Genomic DNA, 12387 nt, shown 5'->3' with positions numbered 1-12387 from the left:
AACCTGCACAGGACCCATGGCTCCTCCTGTCCAGAATGAAAAGCCCACCCAAAACTTTAAATCAGTCTAACAAATGAGACTGCTCTGCATGTCCAAATGTTTGGAGTAGTAACTGCATGTGGAGCTTCAGACATTCTTGTAGGCTTACAGAAGAATTCACACTGATCATTTACATTTCTTGAGGGTGGTGAGAGACTGGCACAGGCTGCCCAGGGAGGTGGTGGAAGCTTTGTCCTGGAGGTTTTTAAGGCCAGGCTGGATGTGGCTGTGAGCAACCTGATGTAGTGTGAGGGGTCCCTGCCCATAGCAAGGGGGGTTGGAACTGGATGATCCTTGAGGTCCCTTCTGACCCTAACAACTCTATGATTTATCAGCTTAGTTTATATAGTAGGGAGCTTTTCACATGGATGGCACTAAAGACAAACTTAAGAACCACATTTAGTTTGGGGGTTGGTTTGTTTGGTTTTTAACAACAAATCACTCCTGTGAGGCTTGCTGTCCAGAGAGTGTACCCCAACCTGCTTGGAAGGTTATAGATGAGACCACACCACTTCACTTACACAGAGTTGATGAAGCATCAACAAAAAGCTTGAGAAGAACTGATTTCCTCCCCCCCATCTGTGAGGAAACTGAGATTTCTGTTTTTAAGGTGGCAATGGCATCCCATACTCCCTGGGAATGGAACTCTCTATTTGTCTGACAACTGGAACATAGGCATTTGATTGCTGGCATGGAAGATTCTTTGCATCTCTCCTAAAAATCCATTCCCTGGCACTGCCTGAATAGGCAAGGTGTTTGCAGCAATGGAGCTGCTGAGTCACAGAACATGACAGCAGTTTATCTTGGTGATTAAAGTGTACCTCTGTTCATCATGTAGCTAGTGTAGGTACAAGTTGTACAGGTTTACTTATCAGGAGGAGAGGAAAGACAATCAGGTCAGCAATTTCTAACTAAAACTAGAAAAAGGGGAGGAGAGTCCATTCCAGAGTTTGTACACTCGGGCCAAGTACCTGTTGTTAAGTCTCTTTGGTGCCTGGATCCAGAAGGGGAAGAGCAGTATGAAACCAAATCATTCAGATCCCAGCAGCTGACTTCTGATTGAATCCACAGCTGTGAATGAAGTGTGCTTTCCATGGCACACAAACTTCAGCGCAGGGAGTCAAAACTCAACCACCTGCCCGGCAGTCTGAACTGCTTTGCATTCAGATCTAATTTACACTTCATTTCTAAATTTGGCTGCCTGCTTCATTATCTTCCCTTGGCAGACAATTGAGAGTTTTCTTTGCAGGGTCTGATATTCTACTTACAGGCCAAAGAACAGTAGTCCTGCCATCCTGGAGCTAACCTCCTTCAAACACAGGAAGGATTCACCCTGAAGTGACATTCTGGCTGTGAAAATTCCTGGTCAAACCCAGAAATAACAACTGAGCCCAAATGAAACTTGATTTAAAGAAGAAGGAAGAGGGCATCTGTGTGCAGAGTGCCCTGGAAATATCAAAAGCAAATGAAGAAGTTCTTGACTGAGGGACTTGAAAGAAGGAGCAGAGGGAAGCTTTGCCACACTAGCAGCAGGGAGTATTTGTCATTAAAGAGAGAACATCCTTCCCCCACACATATGAATGCACTGGAGGAGAAGAGGCCATGAGGAGGTGGTCATCAATCCTGTTTCCAGGCTTTCTTTTCATGTATTTAATGTTTATTTTAAAACTCACAGCTATGAAAGCACTTGGAAAAGTCTGACTGCTAGTTTTGTTTTCTTCCCCAGTATGTTTGTAACTGCCAACAAGAGAGCCCTGACCCCACAGACTTTGCAACCTGAAAATTCAGAGAATCACAGAATCAGCCAGGTTGGGAAAGACCTCAGAGATCACCAAGTCCAACCTATGACCTAATACCTCACACCTCCTGACAACTAAACCATGGCTCCAAGTGCCACATCCAAGCCTTTTTTGAACACCTCCAGGGACGGGGACTCCACCACCTCCCTGGCCAGCACATTCCAACAACTCTCTCTGGGAAGAACTTTCTCCTCACCTCCAGCCTAAACTTCCCCTGGCACAGCTTGAGACTGTGTCCTCTTGTTCTGCCACTGTTTGCCTGGGAAAAGACCTGTGGAAAGTTTTCTAGGCAGAGCCTAAAACTACCACACCTGGTGTCCAGCTCTGCTGCTCTAGGAACACAGACATACACTTCTCCTTTCTTAACATCTCTCACACACACACTTCTTAACATCTCAGTTTTTAATCCTGAGGCTTTTTTACTGCTTTGAGTCAATCACACTGATTTATCCTCCCTCTCTGCTGCTTCTTCCCACAGCAGACAATTTCACTCCACGCTGCTGCTCCTTGTTTTCCTTTCAGCACATACCAACTGGGGCTGGAACTCAGTAGCTGTCAGCACTTTAAAAGAAAGAGATTAGCAGTGCCAACTACACCTCAGGAAAAACATTTGCACTCCTCACAGCTCAAGTGTTTAGGATATATACTACAGCACCCACAACAACAACAAGTTGCATTCCATTATCTGTGTCCCTCTTCTCCCTTCTGCAGGGCTTCACTAAGCTGACAAGTGACAGTTGGATGCTTGTTTAAAAGGTGCAATGAGAAATAATTACTCTAAAGACACTGCATATCTAATCATCACAACATAATAACTAAAGGTTGGGTTTGGGCTGTGTTGTTGGGGGTTCTTTTTTAATACACAAGCTATTTCTTGACTAATGTGTGTTTTGGTAAAACAACTGACAGCTCAACACAAAAAGCAGTGCTAATCTGGGGAGGAAAGAGAGAGGGTTTTTTTTAGGACCACTAACTAGAAGCTGAAGTCTCAACATTACCTGACAACAGACAATGGGAATTTATAGATGAGCCTGCAGCTCATTATGACACTAAGCCATTATCTCAGGAGCTTAGAATAGAATCATAGAATCAATAGGGTTGGAAAAGACCTCAGAGATCATCAAGTTCAACCTGTCACCCAGCACCTCATGACTGACTAGACCATGGCACCAAGTGCCACATCCAATCCCTTTTGAACACCTCCAGGGATGGTGACTCCACCACCTCCCTGGGCAGCACATTCCAATGGCCAATCTCTCTTTCTGGGAAGAACTACTTCCTAACATCCAGCCTAAACCTCCCCTGGCACAGCTTGAGACTGTGTCCTCTTGTTCTGGTGCTGGGTGCCTGGGAGAAGAGACCAACCCCTTCCTGGCTACAACCTCCCTTCAGGTAGTTGTAGACAGCAAGAAGGTCTCCCCTGAGCCTCCTCTTCTCCAGGCTAAACAACCCCAGCTCCTTCAGCCTCTCCTCCCAGGGCTGTGCTCCAGACCCCTCCCCAGCTTTGTTGCCCTTCTCTGGACATGTTCCAACAGCTCAACACCTTTCCTAAACTGAGGGGCCCAGAACTGGACACAGGACAGGAGCAATCCCAACAGCCTCCAACTATGAAATATCCAAATAAACTGTTTGCTTCAAAAAGGATGTTTGAAGACTAAGAAAACCAATTATTAAGTAAAGGTCTGTTTCTAACACATGCAAGTGACAGCCAAGTCAATCAGCTCTCAGCTTTGAGTTTTTCCATCCAAATTGTTGCATTTCATTTGCTCACTACTTAGAAACGATTTAACATGTTCATTGGGTAAACACATGAAAGTAGGTCACTGGAAACCATCTTACACACAGCAATACATAGGCACTTCAGGGGATTCATCCATTTAATTCAATAGATAATAACAATCAAGAGATGGAATAACTGACCTGCTGCTTCTGGTGGTTGTTTAGGAGGGCTAAGAATAAGTTGTAACATCTGGAGCAGTCTGCTAAAGCTGCACAGAAGTCATCATAGGAGGACAGTTTGCTGCAAAAAGTACAAAAGAAAACATCACTGAACAAGGGTTTGGGGGTTTTGTGTTTCCTTCACCCCATAGAAGATTCTTTTCCTTAAAGCCCTCTGCTTCTGGCTCTGTGCCACCTTTTCCAACAAGTTAAATGGATGCCCATAGTTGGCCTTCTGGTAGAGTTACATAAGAGCCCAACAGAAGCCTGGCTCTCCTTGCCACAGTGAATTACAGGAAGAAGTGAGCATAAGGAGCTTCCCAACCTGCCTGCCATATGGGCACAGTATGCTAACACTAGCACTTCTCAGTGCTAAATGGGAGAACTGTAATTTCAAGATGACATGGGAAGTCAGAGAGGAGAGGAAATGAAGAGTTCCTTCCTAATGCACATCTAGTGGAGCCTAGCAACAGCACTGGCAGAGCACCTCTCTCCCCAGCAAATACAGAGAGCACACCTTCTGGTCCTCGGGATTTTATCTCTGAGTGGTCCCTAACAGCTGCTCTGGTCCTGCACTGCTCACCTTGACCATCACAAAAAGGGAGAAGTGGACTGGCTTTGGTCATTCCAGAAATGCTGCAACCACAGAACAAACCAGGATGGCCTCATCCCCTGGAGCCACCCAGCAGACAGCTGTGTTGATGTTCAATTACAACGAGACTTAGAGAGAGCAATGAGTAAATCCCAATAGTCTGAGCACATTCTCCACAAAGAAACTGCCTAAAGTTACTGACTGAGAGAAAATAACCATCCTTCTCTATCACTAGAAGCCAAAATGAAATTGAAGTCTGTGCCCTGTACTGCACAGTGTGTATCTGTATTACTCCCTCCCCCAATGACTGCCATTTCCAGGAAGCTAATTAAATTGATCTTATGGCTAATTTGCATCCTCAGACCATGCAGTTCTCTAAACCTAAATAAATAAATATTGAAGCAGTAGGCAACTTTAAATAAGACAAATTACTTTTGTTCCATATTGAATTGTGGACCAAGTAAATGTCCTTGTAAGAACTACAGTCTGAGCACCAGTTACATGTAATTACAAACCCACCACCCCACTTCTCAGGGCATCTCCCAAGCAGAAGAAATGCTCTCTCCTTAGAAGAGGAAAATACACTCCAAGTGCTGCAATCATTGCAAGAACCCAACTCATTCTTAGGGGCAAAAGTAGAGAACCAGATGTGGACAAGGCAGCATGGAACTGGGGAAGGAAGTTCATAAGCTCTACAGGTAGCACAGACAGCAAAGGACCTGATTTGCCTGCTCTGAGCTGTGGAGAGGAAGTCACAGCAGCTGCTCTTCAAAGCACAACCTGATCTCATCTAGCAAGGAGATCTCATCTAGCAGAAGTCCATGTCAGAATCTCAGTGAACATGGAGCCACAGACTCAACATGACTCAGGCCAGTAACAACACAGCAATGGAAATACTTCATTCAGAATGACAGTCATAGATGGTGCTTATTACCCAACTCCTCCTGGAATCATCAACAGCTAATTTCACAGCTCCTTCAAAATCCTTAAATTGCCTGCAAGTCCACTTAGCAATAGATATTGCAAGCTGGTGCTTGGTAACTGGAAGATGTTTTTTGTCTGAGAAGATACTCAGACTACAAAGGGATCTTTTTGGGTGATTCACTCACAGTGATCTCCCTCTAGAAAGTCTGTCTTGGGAAGGAGCCACCGAGCTGCTCATAAAACTGTCATTCTTTCAGTGCTTCCATCTGCACACTCCAGCCCTGATCCCACAGAGGAATCTCCTCAAACACTCTGTGACAGTTCCAAACAATGCACACTGACCACATTCTCTCTTTCCTCTACTTTATTTCACAATATACCATCCCTGACACAATTGAAGCTTGTGCAATGTCTCTCTCTTTTTTTTAAAGCATAGACTAATAGATACTTAATTTAAGCAGCTCTGAAGTGCAAGCAGCACTGCATCTGGAGGGGAACAGCTTCAGATATTAGTACAGGTTGGGGGCTGACCTGCTGGAGAACATCTCTGGGGAAAAGGACCCAGGAGTGCTGGTGGACAACAGGTCACCCATGAACCAGCAGTGTGGCACCCTGGGGTGCATTAAGAGGAGTGTGGTCAGCAGGTTGAAGGAGGTTGTCCTCCCCTTCTACTCTGCCCTGGTGAGGCCTCATCTGGAGTACTGTGTCCAGTTCAAGAAGGCAAAGGAAGTGATACCATGTGGTGAAAGTGTGAAGGATTCTCAGAGAAATGCAGTAACAAGAGATGGACAACAATTGGACAACCCTAACAAGCATTTACAACTATTAACTGCGTGTCTCTAACATAACCAGAACAACTCACACAACCATATGGAACCATTAACAGTATAAAACTACAACCATTTGGAACTAGTAACAATCACCTTAACAGCAGGAGATTCCACAAAAACATAAGGAAAAACTACTTCACTTTGAAAGTGGCAGAGCACTGGACCAGGCTGCCCAGGGAGGTTGTGGAGTCTCTCGTTGGAGGCATTCAAACCCTGCCTGGACACGTTCCTATGCAAATTGCTCTGGGTGATCCTGCTCTAGCAGGGAGGTTTGACTAGATGATCTCCCAGAGGTCCCTTCCAACCCCTACCATTCTGTGATTTGGGGGAATTTAAGCAATGGCACTTCAAAAACCATCCCAGTCAGAACCTGTGGGCTCAAGGAACGACAACGCAACAACACGTTTTCCACAGGGACAACCAACCTGAGTTTGTATGGCAGCAATTAAACAATCCCACCAGTATTAATGAAGGCACAATGATCACACAAAACCCACTCAAAACTGCATGGAGCTTTAAAAGAAACAAACAAAAACACCCAACCAGACAGACCAAAGCAATTGCATGCAAATCACAGAAATGGTCAGGTTGGAAAAGACCCTTGGGGTCACCAGCTGATCACCCTGCTTCTACAAGGTTCACCCCCAAAACAAGGTTCACCTTCTCTAGTTTTGAAAACAACCAAACAGCTCTAACATTTTGTAGAATAAGTGGTCTTGGGACTAAAGGGACAAGCTCAGTTTTCCCCTCTTTAAGAAAGAGAAGCCCTCCAAATCTTCCAGATACTGTAAGCAGCAGCAAAGCCAAGTCACAGCCAGAGAAGGAAACCTCTCTGTATCATAGTATCAGTCAGGGTTGGAAGGGACCACAAGGATCAGCTAGTTCCAACCCCCCTGCCATGGGCAGGGACACCCCACACTAGATCAGGCTGGACAGAGCCTCAGCCAGCCTGGGCTTAAACCTCCAACCACCTCCCTGGACAACCCATTCCAGGGCTTCACCACTCTCATGGTGAAGAACCTCCTCCTCACCTCCAGCCTGAATCCCCCCCCCTCCAGCTTCATTCCATTCCCCCTAGTCCTATCACTACCTAAGATATCTGTGGTGGGTTGAAACTAAAACTACCACACTCTCAAACGTTTTTAGCAGTTGTAAAGCTCCTTCCCATTACTCTCCAAACAGAGCTCATGGCTGAGGTACCAGGATGTGCAGCTGCCCTTGGTGAAAGCAGCCCCTGGCTCACTTCTAGCTTATTCACTCAGAAAACCTTCCCGTTTCAGTGCTTGCAGCTGCCCTCTCCGAGATCACTTGAAGCAGCTAAGAGCGACCTGGCCTCAGGCACTGTGTCCTACACCTACCTGAAGGTCCTGAGGACGTAGGCGCAGACATCGCCGTCCCCCGCACGCAGCTCCAGCGCCACGCTGAGCTCAGAGGCCGCAGCGCCGCCCAGCAGCTGCTGCCTGGCCGCGGGGCACTCGGCCAAGTTGCGCAAAGTCGCTGTCAGCTGCACACAGGACACGGAAAGATTTATTAACCACAGCCACTTGCAGCAGAATCCACGCTGCCCTGGAAATTTAATAAAGCTCAGGTCTCATTTATAACGTCCAAGACAGCCTCAATGCCCTGTTAATGTTCTGCAGGGACCTGCCTACCAATAAATTATGAAAGGAAACGTCCAGGCAACAAAATTCATAGGATCATTTCTTAGAATTAACCAAACCAGGTTGGAAGAGACCTTCAAGATCATCGTGTCCAACCCATCAACCAATCCAACACCACCTAAACAACTAAACCATGGCACCAAGCACCCCATCAAGTCTCCAGATTTTAAACATATGGAATCTTTTCAGTTGGAAAAGACCTTTAAGAGCATCCAGTCCAACCATCCACCCTCAGCACCATGTCTCTGCCTGTTTGAAACTCATCCAGGGAAAGGGATTCAACCCCCTCCCTGGGGAGCCTGTCCCAGTGTTTGAGAACCCTTCCAGCAAAGGAGTGCATAGAATTGTCAGGGTTGGAAGGGATCTCAAAGATCAGCAAGTTCCAACCCCCCTGCCACGGACACCTCACACTACAGCAGGTTGCTCACAGCCACATCCAGCCTGGCCTTAAAAACCTCCAGGGATGAGGCTTCCACCATGCCCCCAGGCATCACCACTGGCTTTAGCAATCCCTACCAGCCTTAATCCTTATGTTGCCATGTGAAAGATCAAATTCACCCAAACAAAACAAATGCAAAGGCAGACAAGTGCTGTTTTTGAAGGAGAAGACATTTAAGAGCTTTTCAATTAAAGAACATGGAGTACTTGTTAAGTCATGTCAGTAACACTTCAAAAGCCTTGGCTTTTGGAAAAGCATTGCCATAGTTCATATAAAAATCATCAGACTGTAAGGTGAAGAAACATAACATGAGTCAAGTATGACCTTGGTTTCATCTCTCCCATTAAGGGAAAATAATTATTATTACCAACATTTTTATCCTTGTGGGAGGTTAGCATAAAACCCATTGTGTAACAGGGAAGAAAGCAGAGAGGAACTTTATTCCCACAGAAAGGTCCTGGCAAGACGATGTCTAGCACTGCCATCTGCTGATCCTGCAGTCACACAGCTAAGGAATGAAGAGCTGGGCCCAGCCACCTGAGACTCTTCAGCTATCAGGAGGGAGAGATGGAGAGAGGTGGTTTGGTCCTCCAGCAGAATGTGCTCTCTATTCCTGAAAGCCTGTACTTATCCATTACTTCTTTAGGTCACTGGACAGTGATCCTTTTTTTTTTGCTGCAAGTTAAAGTATGCTACAAAGCCTTTCTTTATTCTGCAGACATGAGTCATAGGGAGAAACTCTTCTCAGTATGAAATCCCTGGAAAAAAGGGAATGATTTCTGTATCTCCCTGTGATGACTAAACAAGCTAACTCACATGGGAGAAATGGTGCACATTCATGAAGGTCTGGTGAAGTTGCACAAGGATTTGATAGCAGCAAGCATCATAACTTCTCTCACAGGAAAAATGAAGTGCCTGTATTCTACCCTGGAGAAGAGGAGGCTCAGGGCAGACCTTATTAATCAGGGGAGACCTTATTGCTCTCTACAGCTACCTGAAGGGAGGTTGTAGCCAGGTGGGGGTTGGTCTCTTCTCCCAGGTAAGCAGCACCAGAACAAGAGAACACAGTCTCAAGCTGCACCAGGGAAGGTTTAGGCTGGGTGTTAGGAAGAAGCTCTTCATAGAAAGAGAGATTGGCCTTTGGAATGTGCTGCCCAGGGAGGTGGTGGAGTCCCCATCCCTGGAAGTGTTTAGGAAGATGGGGTGCTTGGTGCCATGGTTTAGTTGATTAGATGGTGTTGGATGATGGGTTGGACTCGATGATCTCAAAGGTCTCTTCCAACCTGGTTTATTCTATTCTATTTTACTAGATAAGACCCAGAACCTTATCAGCACCATAAAGCAATAAGAAGGAAATGGTTTTATGAGGTAACTGTAAGTATTTGTTAACTTCAGAATGTCTAAAGCTTTTTCAAATTGACTCCCCAGAAATTCTATGATAATGAAATGCAGGTCCTGAACCACCTCATGTAAACTTATTTTAAAGAAACCTCTTCAAACATAGGCAGAGATCTGTCAGGGGCACACAGGCTTAGCTTATCTCCTCTAACAGACTTTTAATTTGCTCCTGAAGTCTGTACTTTACAAATCAAAGTAAAAGCTAACCTGGACTAATAGGTGGCCCACGCTGGAGAAGTGTCTCTCATTGTCTTTTATGTTGTTAATCTGCTTCATTAACTGCAGCAGCATCTCAACAGCTCCTTTGTTGACCATCTCATTAAGGAGTATTGCATTCCCAGACATGAATTTTATAGCTCCCATGCAATACAGGAGGGCTTCATTGTTTTTTTGTAGATCTTCAGATCTCAGGACCTCCAACAAACAGTCTGGAAGGGGAAAAAAACCAATCATTATTCAGAAAGTCTAATATTAATGATTGGATTTGACATAGTCCTGGCATTGAAGGGATTCAGGAAGAAAAAACATTCAGATTGAACTCTGGGGGGACCTTAGAGCTGCCTACCAATACCTGAAGGGATCCTACTGGAAGGCTGCAGAGGGACTTTTCATGGGGCTGTTTGGCAACAGGACAAGGGGGAATGGTTTGAAGCTGAAGGAGAGTCTGTGGTGACAGGTTGGACTTGATCATCTTTGAGGTCTCTTCCAACCTTGGTGATGCTGCTGTGATACTGAGAGTAGGGTTGGATTGGAGCTGAGGAAGAAGTTCTTCAGGACAAGGGTGGTGAGACTCTGGAATAGGTTGCCCAGAGAGACTGTGGATGCCTCCTCCCTGGGGGTGTTCAAGGTCAGGCTGGATGTGACCTTGGGCAGCCAAATCTAGTTGAGCGGTGTCCCTGCCCATGGCACAGAGATGAGCTCTGAGGTCCTCTTCCAACCTAAACCATTCTGTGATTCTATGAGTTCTAAAAAGTGGGCTGGAAAAAGAAGGATATTTGGATTGAAACCAAGCAACAATTATTGCTGAATAAGAAAATGGACCTGACCTGTGTGTGCCTGCACTGCAGTGTACCAAGCCTGAGACACTCTAAACCTGAGACACTCTAAAGAGCTTTATTCCCAATACTTCCTGAAAAGAAAATTAAAAACAAAATGCCTCAAAGCATCTGAAATAGAGCACTAAAAAGCACATAATTCTGGATGCTGAGGTAGTAGAGGGGAAAGAGACCACAGGAAAGATCCCTGAAGGACATCCCCTACTGCCATCGTTAGCAGAATACTGCACTAGATGGACTGCAAGGTTGACCTAGGAGACAACTTCTAGTGCACAACTAAACTAACTCAGGGAATGTTTCTTGAAAGAGGCTCAATCTCCCCACTGGATTTCCACACCTAACTTCTACAGAGGAGCAGAACACATACCCAATAACCTGTCCTGCTGGAGGATGGAATCGTTTTGGTCCTTCCTGCAAATTTGAAATGCCAGCTTGCAGGCACTCAGAAGGTTTTTCCCAGCCACTTTCATCTGCAAAGAAAGGAAGGATGAAAGCAAAAGACACACACACACAAATCACAACTAAAACCTAGGTATCAAAATGCACCTTGCCATTTTACAAGTGCAGACAGCATGGCAAATTTGTCTTCACCAGTAAATTCCAGCTGAAACCCTGCCACTACACTGAGCCAAACTGTTTGCAGAATTAAAGGGCTGTGAAAGTCAACTTGTTTAAGCTCTGCTTTAGGCTGGATGTTAGGAACAAGTTCTTCATAGAAAGAGAGATTGGCCACTGGAATGTGCTGCCCAGGGAGGTGGTGGAGTCACCATCACTGGAGGTGTTTAGGAAGAGACTGGATGGGGTGCTTGGTGCCATGGTTTAGTTGATTAGATAGTGCTGGGTGATAGGTTGGACTTGGTGATCTCAAAGGTCTTTTCCAACCTGCTTAATTTAATTCTATGCTTAGCAAACTGTGCTACCCTTTTACCAGTGGCTATCCAGACATGCTTACTAGAAGCTGAGGTCTAAAAGCACTAACTTAATTGAGAGTTTTAATCAGAGGTACTAGAGGAAAAGATAATTAAGCTTACTCACTTCCAAAAATAAAGAGGTTTGGTATTTTGAGATAAAAATATCAAGATACTATTCAAAACTCATGTGGTGGAGAATCATAGAATCAGTAAGGTTGGAAAAGACCTCAAGGATCATCAAGTCCAACCTGTCAGCCAACACCTCATGACTAACTAAACCATGGCACCAAGTGCCACATCCAATCCCCTCTTGAACACCTCCAGTGATGGTGACTCCACCACCTCCCTGGGCAGCACATTCCAGTGGCCAATCTCTCTTTCTATGAAGATATTATTCCAAAAACTAAGCTTCCTTTCCATGTGGAACTTTTAATTGTTGTTGTGTTTAAATCCCATCCTAAGACACTGCCTCTTTTCCATGTTCAAGAGGGGATTGGATGTGGCACTTGGTGCCAAGGTTTAGTTAGTCATGAGGTGTTGGCTGACAGGTTGGACTTGATGATCCTTGAGGTCTTTTCCAACCTTATTGATTCTATGATGTCTAAGCAATATTCCTGCCACCAGCTCTCCTAGTTTGTGTCCCTCCTTCCTCCCTCAGGCATCATTTCTCCACAGCAATAAACCCCATAAAAGGCTCTACCAAGGACCAAGCTGGATGAAAGGTATCTGTGCTTAGGAAAGGATTAGTTTAGACACAGTTCAAAAGTATGAAATGGAAAAGCCAATGCAAGCTGTAATTCA

At 45.3% G+C, this 12387-nt stretch overlaps 1 protein-coding gene across 1 annotated transcript in view; it reads right to left on the bottom strand.

Moving 5' to 3' along the window:
- ARMC2 (armadillo repeat containing 2) overlaps positions 1-12387 on the bottom strand; it is a 56086-nt gene that overhangs the window by 24935 nt on the left and 18764 nt on the right. The window contains exons 10-13 of the mRNA XM_068160499.1: positions 11043-11145; positions 9828-10048; positions 7481-7626; positions 3759-3858 (exon numbers count right to left, since the gene is read on the bottom strand). Coding sequence (XP_068016600.1) covers positions 3759-3858; positions 7481-7626; positions 9828-10048; positions 11043-11145 — 570 coding nt within the window. The remainder of the gene's footprint in view (positions 1-3758; positions 3859-7480; positions 7627-9827; positions 10049-11042; positions 11146-12387) is intronic.

Source organism: Melanerpes formicivorus, unplaced genomic scaffold, assembly GCF_026170545.1.
Source record: "Melanerpes formicivorus ecotype bairdi unplaced genomic scaffold, bMelFor1.0.p_v2 SCAF_50, whole genome shotgun sequence".
In the NCBI taxonomy this organism is placed as follows: Eukaryota; Metazoa; Chordata; class Aves; order Piciformes; family Picidae; genus Melanerpes; species Melanerpes formicivorus.
The sequence above is the reverse complement of the archived record's forward strand: the minus strand, read 5'-3'. Positions and strand labels throughout refer to the sequence as shown.